The sequence below is a fragment of the Netta rufina genome, assembly GCF_964035555.1.
Source record: "Netta rufina genome assembly, chromosome: 12".
NCBI lineage: Eukaryota > Metazoa > Chordata > Aves > Anseriformes > Anatidae > Netta > Netta rufina.
The window spans coordinates 11,719,214-11,747,188 of NC_140135.1; the positions used below are offsets into that span (position 1 = coordinate 11,719,214).

At 53.8% G+C, this 27,975-nt stretch overlaps 3 protein-coding genes across 3 annotated transcripts; 1 reads left to right on the forward strand and 2 right to left on the reverse strand.

Moving 5' to 3' along the window:
- Window positions 1-1,553: 1,553 nt before the first annotated feature.
- On the forward strand, window positions 1,554-2,249 carry CLDN2 (claudin 2; the record flags this gene model as incomplete). Its single annotated transcript, XM_084294059.1, has 1 exon — window positions 1,554-2,249. The coding sequence occupies one exon, from the start codon at window positions 1,554-1,556 to the stop codon at window positions 2,247-2,249; it is 696 nt and encodes a 231-aa protein (XP_084150185.1).
- A 3,501-nt stretch (window positions 2,250-5,750) lies between these two features.
- MORC4 (MORC family CW-type zinc finger 4) lies at window positions 5,751-22,623 on the reverse strand (the record flags this gene model as incomplete). Its single annotated transcript, XM_084294262.1, has 20 exons — window positions 5,751-5,869; window positions 5,940-6,049; window positions 6,964-6,967; window positions 8,687-8,778; window positions 9,320-9,469; window positions 9,895-10,178; window positions 10,384-11,080; window positions 12,469-12,609; window positions 13,621-13,748; window positions 14,092-14,155; window positions 14,372-14,446; window positions 16,508-16,606; window positions 17,389-17,480; window positions 18,056-18,175; window positions 19,633-19,761; window positions 19,929-20,082; window positions 20,553-20,700; window positions 20,848-21,065; window positions 22,042-22,174; window positions 22,542-22,623. 20 exons carry the CDS (start codon window positions 22,621-22,623, stop codon window positions 5,751-5,753), a joined length of 3,039 nt encoding a protein of 1,012 aa, XP_084150388.1.
- Window positions 22,624-22,878: 255 nt separating this feature from the next.
- Window positions 22,879-27,916, reverse strand: RBM41 (RNA binding motif protein 41). Its single transcript, XM_084294031.1, has 7 exons — window positions 27,898-27,916; window positions 27,671-27,787; window positions 27,381-27,573; window positions 25,777-25,981; window positions 24,392-24,765; window positions 23,796-23,943; window positions 22,879-23,468 (listed from the first exon to the last, which is right to left on the reverse strand). Exons 1-7 carry the CDS (start codon window positions 27,903-27,905, stop codon window positions 23,284-23,286), a joined length of 1,230 nt encoding a protein of 409 aa, XP_084150157.1. The 5' UTR covers window positions 27,906-27,916; the 3' UTR covers window positions 22,879-23,283.
- Window positions 27,917-27,975: the final 59 nt, after the last annotated feature.

A 27,975-nucleotide genomic window follows, 5' to 3' on the forward strand; every position in this document is an offset into this window, starting at 1 on the left:
CTGGCATCCCAAGCCACTTAGGCAAACCCTGATAATTAATAGAAAACAAGCAAAACAAGGCAGCCCGGCTCCCCAATCCTTCCTGATGCCGAAAGGGTTTAATTCTGATCTGCAATAAGCCTCTGATCCCGGCTGAGATTTGTAGATGGATTTTGCAAAGCCGCCGCGAACAACTCGCGGTCCCTGATCCCCGGGTCCCCGGCCACTCGCCCTGCCCCACCGAGCCCCCTCCGGTCCCGTTCGCCTGCAGCCTCCCTCGGCCCCACATCCCCAGCTGCCTCCGTAAGTACCGAGCCCTCGCCTGCCTCAGTTTGCCAGCCCCACGAGGGTCCCGGGGTGCTAATTTAGGAGCAGCAGCCCTAAGACGGAGCAGAGGGGCTGGTTAGTGCCTGGGAAAGGAGACAGGAGTGAGGGAACTTTGGGAGCAGACCTCGGAGGTGCTGCAGGGGCTGCACCCTCAGCCGGCAACTTTCCCAGGGCGCGAGGCCAGTGGCCGGGCGGCACCGTGTGGTTTGGCGTTTCGCAAGAACCGCACCAGGGGGAATTTTGAAACAAGGTGAAGGGAAAACAAACCTGCGCCTGCCAAAACCCCGCTGCCCGCTCCGAGGTGGGGAGGGGAAACTCCCACCACGGCACCAGCACCCCCGTGGGGAGCAGGGGCTGCACCCCACAGCAGGACGGGTCACCCCGCTGTGCCCGATGTGTTTCTGTCCTCCACGGGTCTCTGGGCTCTCCTGGGGACACAGGTGTCACCGGCACCTGCCATTCCTCCCTGTCACCGTGTCATGGAAGAGCTGGCAGCCAAAGTTCAGCCTCGAGAGCGCATCCTCTTGTCCCAGCCCCGCTGGAGCGCAGGGTGGGCAGGCAGCAGCAGGAGCTTTACGTGAGCCCCGATGGAACAGGAGCAACCCCCTGCCTCCGGTGGGGAAGCCTTGGGGGGTCACCACCCAAATCTCCACCGGCAGGTCCCAAACACACAGCACGCAGCTGCAGCTTTTTGGCTTTTTCCCTCCGGACAGCGGAAGATAAGGATTAGCTGAGCCTGCAAAAGCAGCTCGGGGCACGCGTGGCAGCGAAGAAATATTTCCATCCCATACAACACGGGGGGGGGCAGGAAGAGGCAGGGGGGGAGGCTCGCACCAGGAGACGCTGCTCTCCTTGCCCTTGCACCTCCTGGTCCCGTGGGAGATGGCCCCGCGGGGCCGGGCGGGCTCCCCATCCCTGCCCACGGCCGCGGCAGCAGGGAGAGCTTTGGCGTCCTGCCCGGGCAGCGCCGCTCTGCCTGCCTCTGAAGCTTGCCTGGGAAGATAACAGAGGTGAAAGGGTGCTTGGCGCGGCTCCACGGGCTCGGGTCAATCGTTAATCGGGGAGGGATTGCTCTCCACTCTTGCAGGTAACCTCTCCTCCCCTCTTGCTCCCACCCACACGCGAGGCCCGCACAAAACTGGCGCCCAGGGGAGCGGGGCGAAGGCTCGGCCCGGCGAGAGGAGCCGCCAGCGGGGCCATGGCAAGGTAAGCGCGCGGGAGGAGGACAGGCGACGCCCGGCCCCACCATGGTGTCCATGGGGCTCCAGCTGGCCGGCTACACCATCGCCTTCCTGGGCTACGTGGGCACGCTGACGACCACGCTGCTGCCCAGCTGGAAGATCAGCTCCTACATCGGCTCCAGCATCGTGACGGCCGTGAGCTTCACCAAGGGGCTGTGGATGGAGTGCGCCACGTACAGCACGGGCATCACGCAGTGCGACATCTACAGCTCCATGCTCAACCTGCCCTCCGACGTGCAGGCGGCCCAGGCCCTGATGGTGAGCTCCTGCGCCGTCTCCTCCCTCGCCTGCCTGCTGGCCGTGGCCGGCATGAGGTGCACCGTCTTCGGCCAGGGCTCGCCGGGCAAGGACCGCGTGGCGGTGGTGGGTGGCGTGGCCTTCGTCCTCGGGGGGCTGCTCTGCTTCATCCCGCTGGTGTGGAACATCCACGTGGTGCTGCGGGACTTCTACAACCCCATCCTCCCCGACAGCACCAAGTACGAGATGGGGGAGGCTCTTTACTTGGGCATCATCTCCTCCTTGTTCACCCTCATCGGCGGCTTCATCCTCTGCGCCTCCTGCCCTTCGCGGGACTCGCCGGTCGCCTACTCCAACGCCTACCCGTCCCGGCTGCTGGCGAGCAAGAGCCCCCAGCCCTCCGTCAGCCCGACGCAGAAGCCCAAGAGCGAGTTCAACTCCTACAACCTGACGGGATACGTCTAGCGGCGGTGGGGCCCCTGCCTGGCTCCTCTCCCAGCTCCCCCGAACGCCTGGGCTGGCAGCGAGGGAAGGCAGAGAGAGGAGAGGACGCGGGGGCACCCCCCCTGCTCAGCCTGCTCAGGTTTTGACTCTGGTCACTTTGACTGCTCAGAAACCCCGCCTGACGGTGAAGGACCCCGAACCTGGCTTCTGTTCCCACCTTGGTGCCGCCAGCCTGCAGGAGCTGCCCCCGTGAGACAGTGACTCTGTGCCCCCCCCCAGGGCTCTCCCGCTGCCACGGAGGGGTTGTGGGGGGATCGGGGCACCCCCAGGGGCCTTGAATCACCGCGGGAGGCGGGTGGGGGCGCAGTGCTGATTTCAAACCGATGTCGCAATAAATCTGTGTTTCTAGCTAGGCTGTGACTGAGCTTTCCTCCGGCACCAGGGGGCCAGGAGCCCCCCAGTACCTCACCTGGCAGGGTGGGCTGTGGCAGGGCTGTGCTGGCCTGCCCAGTGCCTGTCACACACAGGGAGCCCCATCCCTTGCTCTGGGTCTTACAGGAGACAAGAAATAAAACACGGCGGGGGCTCGCAGGCGGGTTCTGAGCCCAGGGTGTCCCTGCAGGGGCTAATTTGGGATGGGGAGGCAGGGCCGAGCCCTCCCCACGCAGCCCTTGGGTCCGGGGTGGGGGCTGCCAGCAGCAGCGAGCAGGGTGCAGGCAGCCCGTGGCGGAGCAACGGGTGCATTTACCTCCCGTGCCAGCTCCGATGCCCGTCGTATCCTGCATCCCACTGCCAGAGTCGTGATAACCCCTGCCCCCCGGAGGTTTCAGTTCACCTGTCGGCCCCTTGTAAAACGATTTAGATTAGGCTCCGGCGAGGAGGGCACCGGGTTCCCCACTGAGACGTCACCACTAACCTTGCGCCAGTGAAACCGTGTGTACCCGTGGGGCTAACACACTCCCGATAACAGCGTGAGTCACGCTTTCTCCCCTTCTCCCCGAGGAAGATGCTCACGGGCAGGGACCGCGGCGATTTCCAGGCACGGGCCGTGCCCCCTCCCCACAGCCCGGGGACTGAGCCCGTGCCCGGCGGAGCCGCTCGGCGCTGCCCTGGGGAGGGAGCCCCGGGGTCACTGGGGCCGGGGGTGCAAAAGGAGCAAGAGCCGCGGCTCCGGACGGTGCCTCAAATGAAGACGGGGGGCAATAAAGTATTAACGTGCCCTTATCTTCTGAAGCAATAGAGGCGCTATAAACGCCCAGCACACCAGCCCACAGCCACACCTGGGCCACGGGCTGCAACCTCCGGGGACAGGCGCAAGAAATGGGGTTTTCAAGCATGTCACTCTACCCCAGCTTCCTCCTCAGAAGGACACTTGCTCGGCCCCAAGCCTTCTGCAGGCAGCCCCCACAGAGCTCCCTCCTGTCCTGGGGACAGGTACAGGCGATGCCACCTTCCCCAGGCATCCCGCAGCACGTGAGGCACCTGTTAAAAGGGGCAGCCCCGGCTGGATCCCACAGCACCGAGGAGCCCTCCAGGCAGGCAGAGTTTACTCCTTCTGCCGCCCCACAGCTGCCTCCTGATCCACTAGGGCAGTGGATCTGAAGCAGCAAATAGTTCGTACAGGCTCTCTAAGGAGTACAGGACCAGGTGCTGGGGGAGACCGTCTCTGCCCCCAGTGCAACCCAGGGAAGCACTCGGAGAGGAGAGGAGGGAGGGGAAGAAAATTGAGGCCAAGTTCCTGATGGGCCGAGGCACTTGGAGATGGCCTCCGCATTCCTCTGCCCTCCTCCTGCCCCCAGCTGCCTCCCGCGCTGTGCTGCAGCCTGGAGGGGCACCCGTACCTCACCTCCAGGGGCTTCCTGCCCTCCCAAAATCTTGGGGACGGCCGTGGCTGGAGGCACACAGCTGGGACACCGAGGTGAGGCCGGTGGTGCCCAGCTCCTCTGGTTTTAGTGGGAGGCTTTGCGGGTGAGGAGCCAGCTCCTCCTCAGGGGACACCTTCTGTCAGAGGGAAGGCCTGTGCTGCACCTCACGGCCTCCCACGTTCTGTGACCTTTTCAAGTTCTGTGACCTTTGTTCAAGTGACCTTTTGGGGAGCCCTAAAGGATCTTTTGCTCTTTACAGAAGAAATCTGAGGTAAGCAAGGCGGAACAAACTCCATGACACAGAGGGGAAGTGGACCTTTGGGTGCACCACAGCAGACTCCTAGAAAACACTTTCCTGGTTGAGGTCGAACAACAGCTCAGAAATTTATCAGAAGAGCTATAAAAACTGTTAACCTTGAAAAATCAGGTATTGGGCCCATGAAAAGGACACAAGGGTTCGATCTTCATGGCATTACATTAACATCATAATCGCATTTTTCCGTAATTTACGTCTAATCTACCCTCGAGGAGCTCCAGGTTAGCCATCTCAGCAGAGCCAGCACACATGCAATCTGCAGCAGCAACAATCTTTTATCAGCGCAGCCTACACCAACTCAGCCAGCAAAACAAGCTTTATCAGCAAGAAGCACTCGTACAGGAGTGTAAATCGAAGCTACACCAGGGATTTTACAGAAATATCATAGAATCACAGGACGGCTCGGGTCGGAAGGGACCGTAAAGCCCACCCAGTCCCAACCTGGTCTTGGACACTTGGAGCTTCGCTGGGCAGCCTGTGCCAGGGAAAGCAGGCTCGTCTCCAGACAAAATCCATCCTGGAGAACTGGGAAGTGCCTGCAGAGCTGAAGAGAAGTTGCACCGCACCCTGGGCAGCTCCCCTGCCCACCTCTGGTCAACCAGCAGCGTGCTGCAGGGAAGAGAGCGAGGCCAGAGGGTCCTGAACACCTTTAGGTGAACAAACCGAGCTGCAACCACGCTAACCAGGCCGCAGATCATCCCAAACGAGCCTGTTGTCCCCATGCTCAGGATATACCGGGCCATTTGAGGGCTGCAGTCCAGGGGCACCCCTATTTTGGCAGCTGCTAACCTGTAGGTTACTTCTAGGTAACTTCTGTAGGTACCTTCGAGGTCTGTACCTCGAAGACACCCAGCCCGAGAGGCAGCCGAGCCCCTACAGGCTCTCAGCGTGACCCTGAAGTCATCCTAGAAGCACAGGAACCAGCCCCGGGGCCGCCTCCTGCCTCTGCCCAGGACTTCGAAGGAAGGGTGTGCTTCAGAGCAGCTTTTCCCACAGCGGGGAACTAATCTTTCCTTGAGCAGGTGCCTTTTTTCACAGAACCTGCAATATCCTCTCTATTTCTGGGATGTCCAGCTTGCTAAAAAAGGCTAAAACCAGGACAAAACCCACGTCACAGAACAGCATGACTACCCTGAACTCGTTTCCCTAGAAAACCTTTAAGTTTCTTCAGGTCATCAGAGCAAAGTCCCACAACACCAGCTACACCTGGCAGACACTCCCAAGATTGCCACAACGGATGTATTGTTACCCAAATTTTCAGCCCTTTTCCTTTTAAAGGGTGGGTGGAAGCAAGAAGAGAGCTCTTCCAAGCCTCTGAGACACCCAAGAGGTCTGCAGGCGTCACAGAGCCAAGGCCACCACTGGATCCACAACCTCGATGCCCCCATGCCCTTTGAGCCGCTCCAGGAAGGCTGCACTGGGACGACCACGCTGCCCTTTGCCTTTCAGTTTTCCCCTGGCTGCAGCAGAGGCCAGGGGACAGCCGTCAGCGTGCGGGGGAGAGATCAATTAATCTCTGATCAGCCCTACCTTTCCGGCCGTGGCACATTTCCTCATTGGCCTCCTGCTCTTCCCAACCCACCTCGCTGCCACGGTGGTGCCAGGCCGCGAGGCTGCTCTCTCCATCTCCCTGCCGGCACCTGGGGCAGGGGGCACCGATAAGAGGCAGGAATAAGGTGGCAGGAATAATTAACTCCTCCTTTGCAAGGCAAGGACAGCGGGCACCGCAGGGCTGGGGACTGTCCCCTTGTTGCATTCCCAGACTTACAATGTCCCTAAGTTGTAAGTCTGCAGCTGCAAACAGCTGTTGCTGCACAGAGCACAGGCAGGTGCAGCTAATTCCCCCAGCTCCGGGACTCCTGGCTAAGAAAAAGTCTGACAAGGGGAATAATCCCACCCTCAGGCACTCCGATGGCAGCTCCGCCATGTCGGAAGAGACGAGTTTATCCTCGGCTGTCCCTGAGCTACCCGTTCCCACGGGAAATCTTTGTAAAACAGAGGGAAGCTGCCCACGAAACGCAGCGCTGAGCCTCCCAGCTCACGGGGGGGATGGAGCAGGGCACCCGCACGCCTCGCAGGACAGGCTGGGTTCCTCCAGAGCCTCGCCAGGGCCGCCTGCTGCAGCTCCAAGGCTCCAAGAGACACGGCATGGTACTGCCAGGGAGGACCTGGAGCACTCCAGGAAGAGGAAGCTTTGCCAAGTGGTCTTATCTTTTGAGATGCTTCACTGACCTCCTCACCTGCAGTAAGGATTTATCTTCACCACACAACTTAATTCCCCCAAACCATTACGGCATCGCAAGCTGTTGGCACGGGCGCTACGCTGCGTGCTGTCGGAGATGCAGGAGGGAAGTGCCAAGTTTCAAAATCAGGTACTTTGATATCAGCTTATCTAAGGGAAAATAAACAGCTGCACTGTTTGCCAAGTTGCATCCATTTCGGAAACGCTCCCTCGCGCAACCATGTTCTGCGTGATTTCTTTCCTCCGAGGAAAACAAAGCAGCTCGAGAAATGTCAGGGACCCACGTATCACCGTGGAGAGCCTGTATTTTGCCTTGCTGGTAATGCGAGACGCAGAGGTGAGAGTACGAAACCCGCTAACTGCTCACAGGCTGTTAAACATCTCTGTAGGCGCACGGATCTCTGCCGATCGATGCTTGCATCAAAGCTGCCCTTTCCTCACCACCTCCTCATTCAGAAAAGCTCGTTCCTGTTGCTAACGCCCAAGCGCCTTATTTCTGTATGTCATGCGAGTATGGGCTGCGTTCCCTGGGCGGCAGGAATTAAACAGGAGCAGCTCTGAGCTGTGCAGGCTCTGCCACGGCTCCCACCACGGCAGCAGCCAAGGTCCTGGAGACAGGGTACAGGCACACACGGCACGACAAACATCAGGGATGTCTGTAAATAATCTCCTAAAGAAATAAGGTCAAGTACTATTAGGAATAAACTTCAGATCCCAGAGCTAGCTATAATGGGAGGGAATAAAAAAGATGCAAAGAGCAGCAGCAACCAAGATTACTAGCTAACACATGTGGAGATCAAGCCGAAAGGAGGTGTAGACATTTCCCGCTTTAGCAGCAGCTTTGGAGAAGAAAATAAAGCTCCGTCTCTTCCCCTTCCCACGGCAGATGATTCAAAGGATGACTCGCTTATGGTATAAAACTTCCCAGCACAGCCAGAAGCATGACAGCTCCCCACGATCTCTCTGGCTATGCAAAACTGCACTTCGTGCAACTGTAAAATTAATGCAAGCGTCCCAAACGCTGTGAAAGGAACCTTCAATTCACTGTGATATCCCAGTGGAGATTTGATCTCCTCAACAGCTCTATTGAAAACAAAATGCCAGGGGGTGTTATCCTGTGGTTTGAGGACCAGCTGGCAAGATGTCAAAACAAAAAAGAAAAAAAAGCAAACATAAATGGAGATAAGAAACGCTGCCTTCAAACCATGAATGGAGGGAGATAAGGGAGCTACCTTCAAACTCAAGTGTTACCACCTGCAGTACTGACCTGAAAACCCAGCAGACAGCTCAATCTGAAAATGTCAAGAGAGCTCATAGACACAGATCTGAGATCTGGAAACATGAGCTAGACACAGAGCAGGACTCAAACAGAAGGACGGGAGATCAAAAATTGTGGACAGCGGCACAATACCTACAGACTGTAGGAAAAAAAAAAAACACTTGTATTGATAACATCCTGCCTGCCTGCACCAGCAACAGTGAAAGTTGTGCAGTGCTGCATGCAAGCCCAGCCACAGGGGAAAAGGAGGCAGCCAAGTCCTCAGCACGCAGGATGAGGCACGCTGTGTGCACACAGCCAGGTTGCTCAACTCCCGACTCTCAGGCAACACAAACACCTGACTGGTGACACCACCTGAGCAGTTTCTGTCATGTGGCCTCACGCCTTCGCAGGACAAATGAAGTGCTTAAGTCATGTCAGAAGAGCGGCGGTGTGCTGGCCACACAGACACACACCCTGCCCTCCAGGCCCACCAGGAGAACGTGCCCGAGAAGGATGTGTCCCTTCAGCAAGAACTGACTGCGGGAATTTGAGAGGGGTTCTCCTCAGCTCCTTTAAGCCAGGCATTTTGTACCTGCAGGAAACCACATTGGATTTGGGAAGCTTGTGAGCTGGAGATAAATACAGGCTTAAGCAATATTGACAGACTACCACTTGCCCTTGCCTTTATTTGCTGCCTCTGAAGCCTGCTGGAGGCAGGACGGGCAGCTACAGCATCCTTTGGTCCATGCAGCCCTTCTCCTGCATCATACCTACCTGCTCCCAAAACCGACGTCTGCCCCATGTTCTCTGAGTTCCCTGAGCCAAAAGGGTGGTCGTGCTGCTGGCTAAAAAAGAGCCAAGCAGGCCTGAAAAGGAAGTTTAAAGGAGAAGCTCCCCCACAGGACAGCTACTGCTGAAAGAAGCTGCCTCAGCCACGCTAGCCCGGAGCCTCGCAGCTCTGACTGCACGCCCCAGCGTCACCATGCCACCAACTGTTCCCATAGCTACACGCAGAGATAAATTTAGCTCAAGGAACCTTGTGTTGCTACATTATTTAACAAACAAACAGATGCACTCCGGAGGAAAAAGGCAGGCAGGGACCCAGTTTAGCTGCTGAGTGGGCCGATCAAGACCACGGACTCAAGGCCGAGTGCAAGGGCTCAGATCCTCGCCGCCACGCTGCCCCCGGCCGTGTCCGAGCCGTGCCTGTGCCATCCCCACGGCTCACACCACCTCCAGGCTCCCAGCCCCTGGGAGACCAGCCTCCAGCGACAGGGAGCAGAAAGCAGGGCCTGTCAGAGCAGGGGAGGGTGCGGAATGACCCACAGAATGACCACCGAGAGCAGGAGTGAAGAACCCAGGGGTTTATTGATGTACAGAAGCCCCAGCGGCAGCGGAGATGACTACTGCTGCATGCGGTTTGCCTCCAGTACGTTCTGCAGGATCTCGTCCACCTGATCGGACTCAAAGTCAATATCCTGGAGCTCCACGAGGGGAACGATGAGTGAGAGAAGCCAGCTGACGTTCACACGCAGCTTCTTCAGTTTCTCCATGAGGCTGCGGGCAAAAGAAAAGCCAGGAGAGGAGTCAGACACCTCCCATCAGACACAGCTGCCGCCTCCCCTGCTAGGAGTACCACGTGCACTGGGGTTTCCAGCTCCATCCCATAATGATCTCCATTACAGACCCAACAGTGTGCGAGGGATCCAGCAACAATGTGCCACAGTGCGGCACTGACACTGCACGGACAAAGCACTCTTCTGTAAGGCATCTTTGAAGCCTCATCAAATGATCTGGATTCACCTGCTGATTCCACCCCCTCACGCCAGCAGGATCCTCGGCTCTGACCCCGTTACCTGCACAGCCTGACGGGTAGCAGGGCAGCAGGGTCCCGTGGAAATGGCAGCCCACGGTTACTCCTGCCCTCTCCTCCCACGTTAGGGATGATGGGGACTGACAAACGGCCAGCCCGCTGTTCTCACCTCTTCACGTCGTCTTCTTCTGGGCCCCTGCAGGAAACCTGTGCCTCCCTGAGTGCCTCTAACTGCGTCTTTGTATCCTTGAGTCTCTCCATCAGTTCTGCCTTCTCCTCTGTGGACCTCGCCAGCTTTGCTTTCAGCTCCTGCAGCTCAGCTTGGCAGTAACCCGTGTGTTTTTCACTCCAGTACAAGCCTTCCACCTTCTGAGGTCTGAGCGTCGCCAGTTCCTGTTGGCTTTCCAATAATTCTGTTTTCAGGCAACACTTCTCACGCTCAATTTCCTCCACCTGAAATGTGAAATGCACAGGAATGGTATCAACCAGCAAGACAAAATGAGTTTTTCCAGGCCTGAAGGAAGAGTTAAGAGTCAGCAGACCAAGGAAAAAGCCCAGTGCATTCTTTTTGCAGCCATCCTGTCTCCTTATTCCTCCCTGACCCACCTTCTCTGACACCCTCCCAGCCAGCAGGGATACACAGCTGCATATTCGCTACCTTGCACCGAAGCAAATCCCTCTCTACAGAAATGTTCTTCAGTTCCACAGAGATGTTCTCTGCTGCTCTTCTCACATCCTCCTGCTCTGTCATGCCCTCCTGCTCCTGTTTGTTGAGGACCTGCAGTTCTTTTCCTCCTCTGTCTCCATCACCGAGGTCTGGGGCTTTCTCCACCTTTAATTTGTGAAGTCTCTGCTGCCATCCAAAGGGGCAGAGCTGAATGGGAGCTTCACCACCTGTAGCAGCCTTCAAAACACTGACAACTGGCAAAAAAGGTTTATTTTCCATGTCCTTTGAGCTCCTGCACGCATTTACACAAACACTCACGTCTGCAGGCCATCTTTTTGGTTTCAATTTTGGCATTTGCTCTTTCTGCCCGCCTTGGATCACACCAGTCTTCTGATCTTCTGCTGAGCCACTGGGCAATGCCTCAAGGCAGCATCGCTCCCAGCGTGGCACACCGTCAGCAAGGCCGGTGCCCGGCTGCTCTTCAAGCACACGAGTGTGCGAGCTGCCACCTACGTTCAGATCCTCCTGTTTTCTACACAAAAAGTTTTCCCCGTCTTGGTAAGGTAACACAAAGCTCTTTGGAAGAGAGAAATAGTAGGGGCTAGGAGATTCCAGGCCTGGGGGTGAAACCACCACTATGTTCTCAGCCTTCTCCGGTATTTCTTCTTTTTTGGTCAACTTGGGCTTGCTGGAAAACAAAAAATGGGGGTGAGAGCAGGCAGGAGCCTCTCCCATTCGTAGCACAGCTGACCTCGGTAGCTGCTGCACCTGTAGCAAATGAGCAAGCTCTGACTGTGGGGATCAATCCTCCTCCTGGCCAGGTGTTTGCTGCCCAGTACGAGGCATCGCTGCTCAGGACAACTCGTGCTGTCTTTCACACCACTCTGCTCCTCACACTCCCTCTCTCCCTTACAACTAGTAGCTACCATGCCCATTTCATGCAGGGGACGCATCGGGCCTACAGAGCTGAAAAGATGAAAGATTCTGGCTCCCTACTACCCAACCCCACTGCCTGTCCCCCATCTGAGACAGTAGTGGGGCTGAACTGTGGTCCCTGGAAAAAACAACTCAGAAATGTGCTAAATGTCCCATCTGAAATTCGTTTGCCAAATGCATTTCATTTCACACGCCAGGCAGGTCTGTTCCCAGCGGGCTGTCACTCTAAGTTTCTTCAGCTAAAAAATCATTTGGAGCATGTCTGGTCACAAACCCAACCAGATCTTGCACCTGTCGGAGCCCCAAATGCCTGACGTGTTTGTAACACAACCAAACTGAGGAAGGGAAAGGCACTGCCCTGATGCAGCCCAGAGGCCGTACAGGGCAGACGTGGAAGGGCTGCCCTTCGGCCAGGCTGCCACCTGGGGCAGAGACAGGCTGGCAGTGCCACCGTGTGGGAGAAAGGCCACATTGCTCCCTCCTGAAATGCACAGTTTCAGCACTTCCAGGCAGAATTACAAACAGCAGAGGAGGGGGTAAGGAAGATAATTCGAAAATATATAAATATATACATTATATCTCAAAAAAAGACTTTAAGACAATGTGAGACTTAGAAACATTATTCTCCCCAGAAACCTGCTTTCGTACTGGAAGCCACGTGGTCTTCAGCTTCCCTTGGATGGAATACCCTCTGTACAGAGCAACTCCTAGAGCTGAATTCTCCGGCTCTGGCAGTGGAAAGGCAGCCACATCAGCTGCCATTCAGACTGACCATGGCGTTGGAGAACTGTCAACATGGAAATTTATTTAAGTCCAAGGGGTGTGAAGGTGTTAACACTGACATGGACAGGCCGTTGGCTGAGCTGAAACTTGGAGGATTTAAAACCATCGATTTGATCCTCCCCCTTAGTTCCTCCCTGCTCACCTTCTCTGTCAGGACACAGGAGCATGAATTAGAGTTTGAGCCCTGCAAGCCAATCTCCCAGCCAGGGAGACAGATCCACTGGCTCTGGCCAGCACACGACTTCCAACAACTGCACCTCACCGAGAGCTTCCACGCTGACCTCAGAATGGATCCCAACACGTGGGCAGAAGAAAGAACACGGGTGGGGCAGAAGCATGCACCCTATGACCACTTACCCTGCTGTTAAGCAGCTGTCTTGCTCCTGAGGTCCATCTTCTCCCTGGACTGCAGTCATCTTTTTGAGAGGAAGGGAAAAGGCACCAGTCCCAGGAGCGTACTTTTCCTCAGGCTCCAGCTTCCCAGGGCAGGTGTAACTGCTGGTTTTAGCAGGCAATGACACGGACGCAGGGGGTGACACCTGGGGAAGAAATGAACTTTGAGAAGTGTAAACCAACAGCCCTCAGTACATCAGCTGCACTGGGGGAAACCAAAGCTTAGCCAAGAGGAAAGACGCGCAGCAGGACAACCAAGCCCCTTCTGAGCAGGTTCCACCAGACAGGCACTAGAATCAGCACACCCCAGCAACAGTGATCCTTGGGGCTCAACCAGGAAGGCTCAGTTTCCAGTCCCTCTGGTATCCATTTGGCAACGAGGGGCCGGTCTCGTTCCCAACAGACACCACTCCAAGGAGCTGCCAGCTGCGACCCGGCCTCCTTGCAGTTATCTGACTCATGACAAATCTGTGCAGTCACTGTCCACAAAGTAAGATGCTCCCTTGCCACCCCACCACCCTGTACCACAGAAGCACAGGCGGTGTTTCAGGCTGCAGAAGCGTTTCTCCTTGATTTGGGAACAGCGCGTCAGCTCCTCTGTGCTTTGACAAAGCGCCTGCTGCTGTGCAGTGAGAGCCTTCATGCTTCTTACAGACAAACATGCAGCAGACACGCTGCCTCTACATCCATGCGCCTGGAGTAACATGAAATGACCGTGTCGTGGAGGAAACGTGAGCAAAGCAGAGAAAGAAGAACGTGATGCTGCAAGATGGAAGAGATGACAAACCTGAGTGAGCACAGAGGTACTCCCAGAAACCCTCCAAGGCTCAAATCGGGGCAGACTCTGACAGTGACTCTCATTTGCCTACATGGTCTGCACCAGGCAAGTTTATTAGAGATGGGACACAGCAGAAAAATGGTTTGTGGGAAGGAGGGTGAGAAATCCCCTGTCCTTACCAGGTTTGTCCCTTCCAATGAACTGAGAAAAAGACATGAAGGCATGCAACATGAAGGTATCTTTGGGAGGAAGGCACACAGAGGGACTAGGCTGGAGCTGCAGGGCTACAGGAATACATCTGAACGCTACAGTGAGTGCTGGGGGGGAGCTGTCCCTACAGGATGGCCAACCTGATGGCATGCTGCAGTGTCCAGAGCTGCCCGGAGAACTCATTCTGGGCAGCCGTGTCCAAAAGACAGTTCTCCTGAGAATTCAAAACATCAGAGTCTTTATGTAACCAGTTAACCTGAAAACAGGAGAGGCGGCCACACAGAACCTGTCCTGCAACCCCAGAAAAATCAGCAGGAAGCTTTCTGCTTTCTTTCTCCTCTTCTAGGCAGGAGTGACAGGACAGGGTCAGGAACTGCCTCGGTCCCTGTTCCTGTTAAGAGTCTGAAGCACTTCTGAGCTGTAGGCAGATAAAAATTAAGGTCTCGTTTTATACCATGCTCCAACATCACGTGTTGGTGTCTCTCCTGTTGGGGGAATGAGAACAGCGAGGCAGGGGTAAGAACCTGCCAAGCCCTAGAGCATCAAGCACAAAGGCTTTCCCTGTGCTGCTTCCTGCAGCCTTCTCCCACCTGCCTCACCTGCTGTTCCACACTCTCCTCAGACAAGGATGAACTTCTCCTCTTTTTCCCTCCACTCTGCTCCCTAGAACACAGAAGGGACAAAAGCAAGTTTCTTCTTGCTGTCATACTGAGGAGTAAAATGTTCTTTTGCCAGAAGAATGGGATAAAGGAGGAATGCAGCAGACATCTCCTGCATTAGAACCATGTGCCACTGCTGCATCAGGGACACCCAATGCCTCCCTTTCCCCACTCCTTGCTCTAGGTAGCTGAGCTGCAAAGGAGAACTGGATATACTCACTGCTTCATGCATTTCAGTCTGTATCTGGGGCTGTTCTCATCACTGTGTTCCAGTTCCTCGGGCACCAAACAGCTTCTACAACAAGAGCAGTCAACCAGCCAAGCATATTGAGTGTGTGAAAGAAGGGGTTGACTCCCCTCACCCACCAAAAATCTCCACTGTTTGGACAGCGAAGCAACATCGCTGATCCTTTAGGATTTCAGATAAAAGAGGATCGAGAGAATAACTGAAGAAGTTAAATGCTTCTGTGCTGAAACACTAAATGGAAAAGAGCCACTTGAATCACAAAATAACATAGATGAAGAGCAATAAAGTGCAGACTACGAGATGGAGCTCAGCCCACTATACAGTATGCCAGCCAGTTCTGCTTGTTTTGAGCTGACAGAGGAATGCATCATAGCCAGTGTGGGCAGCGTAGACCACTAATAGCAGCTGCTTCAAAGGAGAGAAACTGTCACAGTCACGAGCCACGTGACAGCAGTCTGCAGGAAAGCTCCCCCTGTGCCCCACTGTACACTCACGGGGATGTCCTGAAGCACAAGGCACAAATTCTGCATACACGGATCTTCAAAACCAGTAAAAATAAATGGAAGCAGCACTTTTCTGACAGTCACAAGCAGTGCACAGATGCTTTCACTGAACTGTTAAACACATCCTTAGGTCTCCCTCCTCAGATGGTAACCCTAATTTAGAAATGATCTGTACTCCTAGGCCATCCTAATTACTCCTTCCACAGTAACTTCGCTGCCTGCTCTGCTCTGCCACTACCTTGCTGTGTGATTGCTCGCTTGAACCAGGTTGTTCTGAAGGTACTCACAAATCCCACAGTCCATTTGTGTGGCTTGACAAAGAGCTGTCTGCCATCTGTAATCTATGCTGCTTCCTCTCCCAGATCACAGACTTTTAACGTATCAAGCAGCTTTAAATGGAGCTACTCCTTTATTAGCTTTCTCTGTTGAAAAGTGGCTTTATCATCTACTTTCTATGCCATAAATACTTACCCTCTCCCTCCAAAGCCAGATGATTTCCATAACAGTATTACGAAGGCTATCTTATTTATCTTTGTGGAATGCCAAATTTCAATGGATAAAGGCAGTCCAGCCATTTAAACTGGCTGCACTCTGGAATTTGCTCATCTGAGGAAAGGATTTTCCTTCAGTAAAATCTAGACAGTTGCTCTCAGTCCCCAGTCTATCAGTTCTTTCTGCTTAGCACTTTAGCTGATACCCTTAGCAAGGAGGCGAAGCTTTTTTTATCTTCCAATAGGTCAGCAGATCTCAACGAGAAACCATATTTTGTTATTAGCGGGGTTAACATTTGGCTGTAATTCAATCAGTACATTTAACTAAAACCCACCCACTCCTACAGAAGTGCTTTTAATTTAAATGGCCCAGCTTCCGCTGCTCAGTCTCATTTTAAATGCATCAGGAAAAAGAGATTGTTACAGTGACCATAGCAAGCATGTACTGAAACAGGTTCCTATTTTAACACTGTCTGTTTTAAGAAATATATTCACAGGTATGTGGAGGGAAAGCAGGAACTCATGCATTTCATTTGTATTTCAAAAATACAAAAACATCTGTATTTCAAAGATGTGTGACGGCATGGAGAAAAGTCACTCAGGATTCAACCTGCCAGTCCCTTACCTGTATTTGTGGAGGGGATGGAGATGACAAAACCACTGCTCTGGAAACGATGTAAGGTCAGTTCTGTCAGGGAGCCTCCTCCACTTCAGACACTCCTCACATTGTACCCATATCTGGTCTGGTCTGTCTCTGCAAGAACCAGCACTCAGCCTGAGTATCTCAAGTGCAGAAAGAACACTGGGAAAGGCTGCTCCAAACAAGCATTTACCTGATCCCAAGGCAATCCCAGCACGCCCATGGAATGGTCTGGGGCAGCCAGCACACCTCTGCTCTCCCATGAACACCCTGCCCGTGGTGTGGTATCCCCTCAGTAACCACAGGGCCTAACTCCCCAGGCTCACATTTCAGTTCCCTATAGGAAGGAGAGGTCCAGTCACCCCCTCACAGCCTCTGTCCCTCCCGGTGGCATATCCCCATCCTGCGCTGGCTGAGGAAAACACAGGGCTTTTAATGCTGGACAAGATCAGAGCAGTGGCAAGCTGGTCCTTACGCTATTACGCGAGCTGCATCCATGCTTCCCAAGTTTATCTGTTGCATCTTTGCTTTCCAGTAGTTGTTGAGTTTCTGTCCCAGCACAGAGATCATCCGTCTGAAAGAAAGAACTCCATAAGAAGTCGGGCAAATCCCACTGGCACAATGGGCAGAACAACGAACAGCCAGGGCAAACACAACCCCCTTCCCCAAGGTCTTGATTCAGGCTTGCAATTCCAGGTTTTAGGTTGACCCTACTTTGTCACCCACCCCACGCTTGCCAAAAATGGACCCACCCCGATTAGTTCTGCACAAACCTGCTTTGGCCTGTTCTGCCCCCGTCTCGCTTAAAGTTGTCACAAGTTTAAAGTTGTCACAAGTCTCCTTCCCCAGGCGCAGCATTTCCCGAAGTGCTGCAACCCCAGGAGAGCAGGGGCTGGTGCCCAGAGGGAGGATGTTGCCTCCTTCTGTTGCACCCCTTTATTGGAGGCTACCTGAAAGCATCCAACTTTATTTTTTTTTGGCTTTAGAGGTCTGTTCCCAGATTGGGCAGCTCTGCTAAAGTGCACATGATCACAGGCTCCACTCAACTCTATTTTGTTCCTAATAGAGTCCAACTGCAAGGCTGGACTCTTGTGGGGGAACAAGCATGGATGCCAGGCCTGAGGGAACACAGACACCGTGTCCTTTCCTCAACCCAGGGCTCTATGTTTGCACCAGGCATCCACGGCAAATTCTCCATGATCTCTAGGCATAACAGAGAAAGTAAAAATGGTCTAATTTGCAGCTACTTCAGAATAAACAGACCTGAGAATATGTGCAGTGCTCAGAACAAAGGCCTGAAAAGCCCTCAGAAGAGCCCTCTCCAAGCAGCATCCCCGGGGCAAAGGTCTGTCTTACCGGTACTCCTTGCTCTCTTCAAAGTCCTGTTTGTTGTGCGCTGGTTTCAAGAAGTTGCATTCAATTACCCCAATCACACCCACGCCTTCTCCCTGCATTGGGGGTCAGAAACCAAGGGGAAGAGCTGCTTTAGCCAGTTGTGCTCACAACAAAAAAGAAAGCAGCCCTTTGAGGAGTGCAGATGCCCCAAATCCTGTGATACAAAGGTTGATGGCAACACCAGGGCCTGCATCTTGCAGGCCAGCAGCATGTATGAGGTACAAACCCCATGCCATAAGGGTATTTTGAGCACATACTGAAGCTTTTTGTTCCAGAAAGCAAAGCACATGCTGGCTAAACTGACAGACCAGAACCTTCACGGCTAAGATGGCCATCTCCAAGGTGTGCCATAGCTCTGAGCTACTGCTGCAAGGCCACAGCTGGAACTATTGCTATTGCCACAGCAATATTAATGAGCAGCTGGACGTTCCTAGCTAACTAAAAGCTGGACAACTGCCCTGTCCAGACACACACACACTGACCTGATCCTAGGGACATGGCCTCTGACATCAGGTCCCTCAGTTCACCCCTGAACACTGTGCAATGTAGGTACCAGGCTGCTTTCTGCAAAGCCCCGTCCTCCCCTCTCCCATATAAAAAGGGTTAAAAGACAAGCCCAGCCACTCACCTTCTTTTGGCAGCCCACCTTCTCGTAAGGTCTGATGAGCCGGTTCTTGTGGTACATCATGATCCCATAGTGGTGTTTGTTCTTGCAGTTGAATCCAAAGGTGATCTTCACCCTTTCGCTCTGAGGGAAAACACATCAAGGAAGAAAGAAACAACAAGCCCTAGAGAAGGAGTAGGGGAGATGCACGAGTTCCACAGGAAGAAGCGAAGCACACCAGAGAGGCTGCAGGATGGAGCAGCCCACGCTGCATTCCTCAGCACACCACCTCCTTTCCTTGAGAAGAAAACAGCACTCGGCCTACTAACAACCACCTCGTGCACGCAGCCAGCAATCAGATAAGAACACATAACTGACTGAAGGTGAGCTGGATCCAGCAGTACTGAGTGGAGTCACTTTGCTCCTGCCAAGTCAAAATGTGCTTCGGTTATAGCTTTGATAAAACCTCTGATAGTCATTCACATCGCCCTGATAATAGAAGAGGCAGATCTGTGCAAGGAAGCTGCCTCTGAGTATATCACAAACACGATAACTAATGACTAGTAATTTTAATTGTGATTAAAAGATAAGGCAGCAGTGTTTACAAAACGAAACAAGCCCATTCAGTCAGGGCTACAGAAATCTTAACAACTAGTAACGACACTAAAGTCCATCAAAGGAGGAAGAGCTCACCTTCAGCAGACTACAGTTACATGAACTCAGTTCCAGACAGACTGCTCTCAGATAGGGAACTGTGGTATTAGGATTAAAATATTTAGCTATTTTATTATTTTTTTTTGTCTAAATACATTCTTATTTGCTTATTTCTTAAAGTCGGAGTTCATGTCTTTGCAATGTTCATAGTCATCATGTGCTTCTCGATACAATGCCACTTCATACATACACAGCAGACCTTAAACTCCAAATCGTAAGGAGCTGTTATTTCACGCACATTGGTTATGCAAGGACACAGCACCTTTGAAGCAAGTATCTAATTACTTGCAAATAAATTCTTCATATTTGATCAATGTTTTTATATTAATGTAAGCACAGAAATTCAGGACCCCAACCCACCAGTTAAGCACGTGGGAGGAAGGGGGGTAAAAGATGCTCAGACGTAATTCAAACCAAAGTGAAAAGAAAAAAAATATATGCAAAGTTCTTTCTGGGAGAGATGTGAAGGGAAAATTTTTCTCTGCACTTGGCTTTGACTTGGGGATAACAAATAGTCTGTGCTCTGTGGGCACTGTTCTCCAAAAGCACGTCAACCTTTTAGAAGGTATTTTCAAAGCAAAACTGACCAGGCAGGAAAAGCCTCAAGCCCTTCTCCGTGTCATCCTGCCCTACCACAGGACGTTACCTTTGGGGTACGGCAGGAACTGGCTGACATGCAGCCTGACCCCTCAGCCCTGTTATCCACTGCTCCAGTGGAAACAGCTTTGAAAGCTCCCTTCTAAGCTTCACATCAGGACTTGGCTTCTCAAAGGTGACCAGGAGATGGGAAGAAGAAAATAATTCAGCCTCCCTACTCATTTAACTCTTGAGTTCCTCTCTGCACTAGACAAGGCCTGAGCCATGCCAAAAGGTGTCAGGAAGGATACAGAGAATCTCGGCTTGTATAAATCGTGTTCAGTGTTCGCCAAGCTTTTGGTGATCAGCTGAGTGTTCACCTTCTTCTGTCGCAGGACGATCTGCACACAAGGCTTCAGGTACAAGACACTGCAGTACGCCTAGGAGAAGGGACGGCACAACGAAACAGGAGGCAGAGGTCTAGTCTCGTGTAATCTTTTCCAGATGAACCCAAAATCTAGTTTGGATTTCGTGTTTTTTGCAATTCATGTGCATGGCAGGCTCAGGGAAAGGCCACTCTGCTCCCTTCCAGCCCTCATCAACTTACCCGTAGCGAGTACTCCATCTCCGGGGCAGCACACTCTTGAACCTTCTCCTGACAGCGCAGCCCCGTTCTCCTTGGAATCTCTGCAAGGAAGTCAGCTAACCGAATATCGTGCTTATCCGTATCAAAATCCAGCTCTGGCTTCCCATCTTTATTTCTGAAAAACACCAGACGCAAAAATAAGGACAATCTCCTCCAGTCATCAGCTCCCCAGACTGCTCTTCCGCATCAGGGTCCCGAGGGAATCTCCTGAGGAGCTGATAAACCAGCCTATCTCACACGCCCCACGGATCTCATTAGTCAATTGTTTAATTAGACGTTTCAGCACAGAACACCAAAGCAGCAGAACACTTCGGAACAGTCTCGGTACACAGACAATGAAGGTTTTCCATTGCACAGGCGTGACAGACAACTAGACCCATCTCTAACTCACAGCAGGACATCCCAAGCACTCAGTCATCCCGACGGAGGAGGGGGAAACCCCTGCAGTTGTTCCTCCAGCACCCAGACTGGATAAAAGCAGCCCGAGACCACCCAGGCCAAGAACTGTCCAGAAGCTGCCTCTGCTATCAGTTCCTTCCCATGCTTGGGGGCACTGCTGCCTCCCTGGGCACCCCAGCGCCGTACCTGTGGATGTTCCAGATGAGGACGCGGGTGCCCTTTTTGCCTGGGATGTCATCGAACTGTGCCAGCAGCTCCTCCTGAGTGTTGAACAGGGTATGCTCCAGGATGGCCTTCAGGCTGAGCACAGAATCTTCAGTAACAATTATTTTCTCTAGAAGCCACACGGTCAAGGAGAACAGAGCTGCCCGCTCCACTTATCTCCCTTTTGCCCCAGGGGGACAAAAAATAAAATAAAAAATCAGCTACCCCGTGCCCCTTTGGATGAGAGTAGCAGCTCAGCCACTGGGAGGAAGGATACTGTTCTGTTGGCTGAACGGCACCAGCGGGACGATGACTTCCTCAGCCTGTACACCTTCCAGGTAGGTCTGGGAAAAGAGCCCCACGCTGAGAGCCCCTCCGTTCTTGGTGAACACAATGGCATCCTTCCCCAGCCGCATGGAGCCAGACTGGAAGCCATTGCCGTTCGATCCACAGGTTGGGAGGTCTCTCTTCTCAGCCTTCTCCGTGAAACCGAAGCTGAAAGCATAGGAAGGAGCGGACTGTTATTGTGTGGATCTGCCACATCTCAACCTAGACCACTACATGTTTGCCCCAGAGCAGCTTTTAAAGCTTTGCTTCCCCCTCCGCCTTCTTACTATCACCAGCTTTCTGCTCTCTTACCACAGACGAAAGATTTTGCAAGGAGCTTCCATCTGCTATTGCTGTATCTCATTCAGGTTTCCTGAAGCTTTCTGTCACCCTCCCCCACCTCGATTCACAGGCAAGTACAGAAAAAATTACCAAGCCCAGGGCATTTCTTTCCTCCTTCCCACACAATACAGGGCGGGAAGGGGTCATGGCCTGATTTTTTTTGTTTGTTTGTTTTTATTTCCTGAAACCCATTTGCTTTTCTGAAGAGCTGTGGACTTTGCGTGTGCTGCATTTCAAGAACCGTTAGTTTCTCTGCTTTGCTCCCTCATGTTTTGTTTATATCAAATCAAGTTGTCAGAGGAAAAAAAGACCCAGGTCCTAACCCTTACGCTTCCAGCCCTGAAATGACCATGCTTTACAGAGCAAGCTAGGAAAGGAGCAACTGTGAAGGAAGATCAAAGCCAGGCCATTTTGTAGCAGCAGCAATTCTGGGACAGGAGACAACCATGGTTGGTGTGAGGATCACTACCCATCAGGACACAGCCCTGTCCACATGGGCACATCTGACAAGCACAGGAGAGGAAGGAGATGCTGCAGATGCAGATGACACCTGGAACAGGGAAGCGGGGCTGACAGAAGAGCAAGAAAGGAGACCTCAGGTGCAGGCTGGGCACCTGCCAGCAACACAGCAGCCTCTTAAAAACGTGAAAGAGGCAGTTACGGGAAAAAACAGGTTTCTGCTGTCCTGTGGCTGACTTCAGAACACTCATTCTGTCAGTTTTTCCTCACCACAAGTAGCACCTCATGTCCTCCCTGCTTGTGCACGTTATACTGGATGTGAGGAGGACTTGTAGCTCGTTACCTGAGCATGTGGCGGAGCTTGTGAGGAGTCATTCCTGCCCCGTTATCCGTGAAAGTTAAACAAAGGTGACCCTTGAGCTTCACAACATCAATGCAGAGGAGCTTAGCTGTCCCACCGGGCTCTGAGGCGCTGTCTGGGGAAGGAAGAACCACGGGCAGCAGGCTGGAAGCAGCGGGTTCATTGCCCTTCCTCCCTCCCCAACCCTGCCTGCCTCCGGTCAATTCCATCGAGTCAGTTTCTGACCCCATCTCTCCCAGACACCATGGCCATGGGGGCGGCACAGCAGCTCGCCCTGCTGCTGCCAGGGGACATCTCCTCCAGCCCTGAGGCCGAGCAGCTCCAGAGCCACAGGGCAGGAGCACAGGGGGGACACTGCGACACTGGTGGGCGGCTGGGCTCCAACAGATGTGCCCCCACCGCAGGGATACGGGGGGTGGGCGACACAAAACGAGCCCAAAAGTCACGGCTGGCAGGCACCGGGCTCCTCTCCCGGTGCTTACCGAGCAGCTCGGCCACGGCGCTGAAGGGCCCCGTGCGTCTGGAGCCGCAGGCCCTCGGCTGGCAGCGGGCGGGGGCAGCCATCGCGCCGCTCCCTCACCGCCCGCCACAAGATGGCAGCCCCCGCGCGGCGCTGCCGTACGGCAAGATGGCGGCTCCCAAACGGGCGGGCGGCTCCCAGCGTTAAGTCCCTCCTCCTAACGGTAGGGCGACATGGCGGCGCCCAGCGCCGTACAACAAAATGGCGGAGGCCGGCGTGGAGCCACAGCTGAGGCAGCACGGGGCAGGGGAACGTTCATCTGCCCTTGTAAATGAGCACTCCGAATAATACCTTATAAATGCATTTATTTACATGGCTTCCCCTCCCCTTCCTTGCCACAAAAGGCAGAACACAGATGTAGAATGGGAGGAATAATCCCGCACAGCCCAAGTGTGTACGGACGGTGACAGGCTTGTACGCAGGAGGCCCCACACAGCCCGTGCCCTCACGCAGATCCTCGTGTGCCACCAGGGCAGAGGCACGCTGTGCTGCCCCAGCACCATTCCGAGAGGCCACGTCCAGCCCCAACACCCCAAGCCATCCCTGCTGGCTGGGACTGGGACAGAGCTGCTCCTCCCCTCCAGAATCCTAAACCCCCAGCTCTCTCCCTTCCCCACTCTGGGATTTACGGACGGCCACGTTATCTCCCAATAGTCCTTCGCTGTCCCAGTTATCACCAAGAAGCTCCCACGGTCCATGCAAGTCTACCAGGTTCCTGCTCCTCCATCCCTTACTTGGCAGGGGGGGGTCTCTCCAGCAGAGGGGCAGGGGGCAGCAGCATCTGGCTCTGTCAGCTGCCCCTTGCTTTTCCCAAATTCAATCACAAGCGGCTTCCCCTGCAAGACGTACCCATTCACCAACAGCATCGCATCCTGGGCCGACTGAATATCTGCAAGAAAAGAGCAAAATGGGCTGAGATGACACAGCAGGTTCTGACACAGACACCCACAATGCTCACACATCGTCAGTCTGCACCGTGACCCCGTGCAGTTCTGGGGTCCTCCAGCTGAATAACTGCAGCAGCAAAATGTATCCCCTCTGTTTTGATGAATCCTTCCCCAGTCCAGAGCAAAGACTATGACATGATACGAAGGAAAGGGAGCAAAGTCCCCTCCTGCTTCATGGAGAGAGGAGTTTGCGCCAGTCGAGGGCCCTGTGGGAAGATGTGGCACCTTCAGGAGTCAGGGAAGAACCGAGGCAGGAGGCAGCGACTCACCGGGGAAGGTGATAAAAGCCTGACCCCGCATCCGGCCGCTCAGCAGGCGGAACTGGATCAGTGGGCTGTTCTCCTTCTGGAACCGAGCAAACAACGACACTAGGTCCTTCATCGTCACCCGAGGGCCCAGGTTCTTCAAATACAGCACCTGTAACACAGAGGCAGGGTCAGCTGGCATGTGCCATGCCAACAGATGCTTTTTAACCCATCCCCAGTCTGTACACCTCAGACATATGAATTTTCAGCCACTCTGCCATCCCGTATTTATAAACCATCTGCCATATTCATAAAACGACACAAGCACCAGCTAGCAGTTAAGCAGAGTTTAAATAAAGTCACTGCCAGTCTCCGAAGGGCTCAGAGAGGGAGAGGACATTTTGTCTAGGGACACGCCAGAGCCAGGAGGGGCTAGGGGCTGCAGCACAGCTGTTTGCCAGCTGTGTAACCTCCCACTAGAGCCACCCCTTGGCAGGCAGGATCAAGCAAGCACCCTCCAGGCAGCAGCCATACAGTAGCAGAGGAGTTTTTGTTTGCTGAAGCAGCTTTAGGACATGCTGGCTGGGAAGGCAAATAACTCATGGCTCATCTCCAAATACCTTGTTGGGCTCTCCAGGATGGTAGGAAGCAAACCTGGGTATGTTTCGGAGTTCTTCCTCTGACAGACGGTTCTTGCGAATCTCCTCCTCCGGGAGGAACTCTACAGGCTCTTTTATAGTCACAGGTCTTGGAGGGGACTGATGGGGCTTTGTTGCAGGAAGGCTGGGACTTTCTTCCTGGTCTGTCTGCTCCTCCTGGTCTGGAAGCGATGACTCCTCCACCACTGGATGCCGTGGGGCCGGGGAAGGGAGCAAGCATGGGTCGCTCTTGGTTGGCTGGACTTCTTCAGGTAGCTGCTTGCTCAGCAGCTCTTGGTAAACACTGTCCAGGTGAACCATGGGGTCCTTTTCATCTGTTATCCTCCGAGTGTCATCTAATCCGCAACAGAGAAACATGGCAGTGTGACTACCCCCATCACCTGTAAAACGCAGACTGCAAAAGAGACACGGACAGGACCCCAAAACAGGAAAAAACACGTTCTGAACCAGCCTCCATGCAGGTTAATTAAATAGGAAGGGCAGCCCTAGCAGGCAGCAGGTGCTGGTGTCTCAGCTTAGGACAAACCTACAGACAGGAGCAGAACCATCACTGGTGCTGTGTGCAGTGCTCGTTTCTCCCAGAGCTGACCCCAGCAGCTTATCTGCAGCCACACTCCAGCACATTCTCGTGATTCCTTCACCACACCCTCGCTCCTCCTGCATGCACGGCCAGGATGTGCCATGCTACCTTTCTGCACTGATACTTCGAATATAAATATTTGGTTTCTAGGGACAACATCATGTTCAACTCCCGGGCTTAAAGAAAGTCCATCCCACGTATTTAGTGCATGGAAATGAGGGGGACATCTCCCAGCCTACCAGCCTCAGCTCTGCTGCCTCTCAGTTTTGCTAACTTCCACAACACTGACACCAAAGCAGGGAGAAGGGGACAGCGGATGCTGGGTCAGCTGTAGATTATAGACCAAACACTGACCAAAGTGGTGTTTCAGGAGACAGAAGATGAAGTTCCTCCTCATCTCGTTTGTTCTTTGATATTGTCTTAAAAACAAACCCCAGCAGGTTCATGCCTGTACATTTCTCCAGCTAAAGGAGACTGGAGCAGCTTTCATCAACTCTAAACACCAGACTCTCCATCCAGAAAGCCAGAGGAAACCTCTGGCTTGGGGACTACACCGCTGAGGTGAGAAGTGTCATGTGATGGTCAGGGCACTGGGAACCAGCTGCTGGTCTCCATTTCCACCTCTGCTACTGGCCATACCCCCACCCACACAGTGCCAAAACAGAACACCTTCAGGGACAGAAAGCCAGAGAGAAATGTGTCAGACCCCCACATATCCATCTCTCCCTGCTGCAGCAGAGACAGGAACAGCCACAGGCACACAGACCTTGGTGGTAGAGTGCCCGGAGGAAGGAGTGGCGGTCCGTGCCCTGAAAGAGGGCGTTCTCGATCTCCATCTCCCGCCGGCTCAACTGCTTGCTGCCAGCAAACCTCTGGGGCAGCGCGAGGATGCGCTGACGCTCTTCCATCTTCTCCTGGATGGCATGGAGCCGGTCCTGCGTGGCCTCCGGGGCCGCTCCCAGCCCAGAGCCCTGGAAGACAGGCACAGCTTTGCTCAGGCACCACACTTGCACTGCCAGAGCCCAGTGACATACCCCGAAGCCTGGAGGGGCATTTCTACCCCCATATCCATCTCTATCAGAATCCCAAGGATACATTTTTCTGAGGCTGTAGCTGGATTTTCTTTTCTCAAATTCAGTTCAAGAATTAGTGGCAGATGCTTCCGTTTAAGGTAAGAAATCAGGCTTTTCCCTCGCACTGCTCACAGCCTAAAAGACCTTCCCATGGGTACCTCTCCCTCTTTGCCTGGGCCAGTACCTGCCCTACTTCCATTCACCATTTCACAGCTTCTTTGGGGCGCAAAAGGCTATTTATATGGAGCAGCAATTCTGGGAAATCATTTGTAGCACTTTGTTTTTAAAAAAAGCTGCAATTTAGCAGCTGAAAATAACAGAAGCCTACACTTGATACCTTGCTGAGAGCTCCACAGGCAATCTGGAGTCCTCTGTCTCAGCTGATTCCTCCTTGGTGGAATCTTTTCACTCGGGGCCTCCACATACAAAGTTGCACATCTCTACTGGACTTGAGCTCTCTACATTTTCTTCTCCTCTCACGAGCTGTAGAGAACGTACTCTAATGTCACTGGTTCGTGCTGTTGGAGTACTGTTTGCCATTCTATTCTATATTTCTAAACACCCCAGAACCAATTTTATACCAAACACAACAAACTTGTAGCATTGATATTTATTTTCACTCTTAAATTACCCAGGTTTAAATGCAGGCTCCACCATGGCTGGGTTTGCATTTCAACACCACAGCAACAAATGGCTTCAGCTGAAGAGAGGCAAACCCACGATTACTGCAGGCAGCTTCCTGCTGCACACAGCTACTGATCAGGAGGAGGAGGAGATGGGTGGAAGCCAAGGATCAGCCTGCTTTGCACCTTTTATTTTACCAAATTAAGAGCAAAACACTCCAGTACACCTGGCAGAATGACCCCAACAGCACCCTGTCTCTGGAATGTGAAAGAGGCAAAGGCAGGGGAAGGAGGCGACCTGCTTTGGTCCAGCCTTTACATCCTTCTTTTGGGCATACGAACAGATGAAATGATTTGCTCAAGGCCATCAGGGTGGCCTGTGACAGGCACGCAGCCAGCTCTTGCTGTGGTGCAAAGAACCAACCCTTCTTTCCACCACAGCTTCTAGCACAGAGCCTTTACCCACAGACAACAGGCCAGAAAAAACGTGTGATGGTGCTGGCTGCAGGCAAGAGATACAGGGAGCAGCTGAAGGACTTACAAAGAACCTGAGCTTTCTACACGGGCGTAGAAAAGGGTTTTTTACGGGGTCAGAGAGGCATGGCCACATTCAGACGGAGCAGAGCTCTTCCAGCCTGGATGATTCTGTGATTCTGTGTCTGAGCGTGCCTCACCTTCCCCGCCGAAGCCCGGTTCTTCCAGAGCAGGATCTCCGTGTCCGACAGCCCCAGCTCGCGGAGCGCCGCCGTCTCCCGGTCGCTCTCCTGCAACGCCTGGAACTGCGACAGGGTCAAGGCTCCCGCCGCCTCCTCCCCAAAAGGCTTGTAGAAAGCAGCGGGGGCGAAGCATCGCCGCTTCGACTTGCACCTGCAACCCCAAGAGGCAGAAGCGCCTTAGGGACCCCAATGAGGCGACCCCGCTGCTCTGCCCCCCCCCAGGACCCCCTGCCCGGGTGGGGACTCACTGCTCGATGGAGGCGGAGGTGTCCAGCTGCTGCTGCAGCAGGCTCTTCAGCTGCCTCTCGCCTTCCGTCTCCAAGTCCTCCAGGAGCACCTCATCGCTGCCCAGGCTGCTGTTGACCCTGTGGAGCAGAGGCAGCGCTCAGGGGACACCCGCACAGCGCCAGGGATCCCAAAACGCTGCCCCCCCCCCCCCTCCAGGACCCGCTGTCACCCTGCCCGGCCCGCTCACCTCCGCATGGCCGCGGCTCTCGCGTCCCGCCCGGGACTACAACTCCCGGCAGCCCCCGCGAGCGGCCGTGGCGGCCGG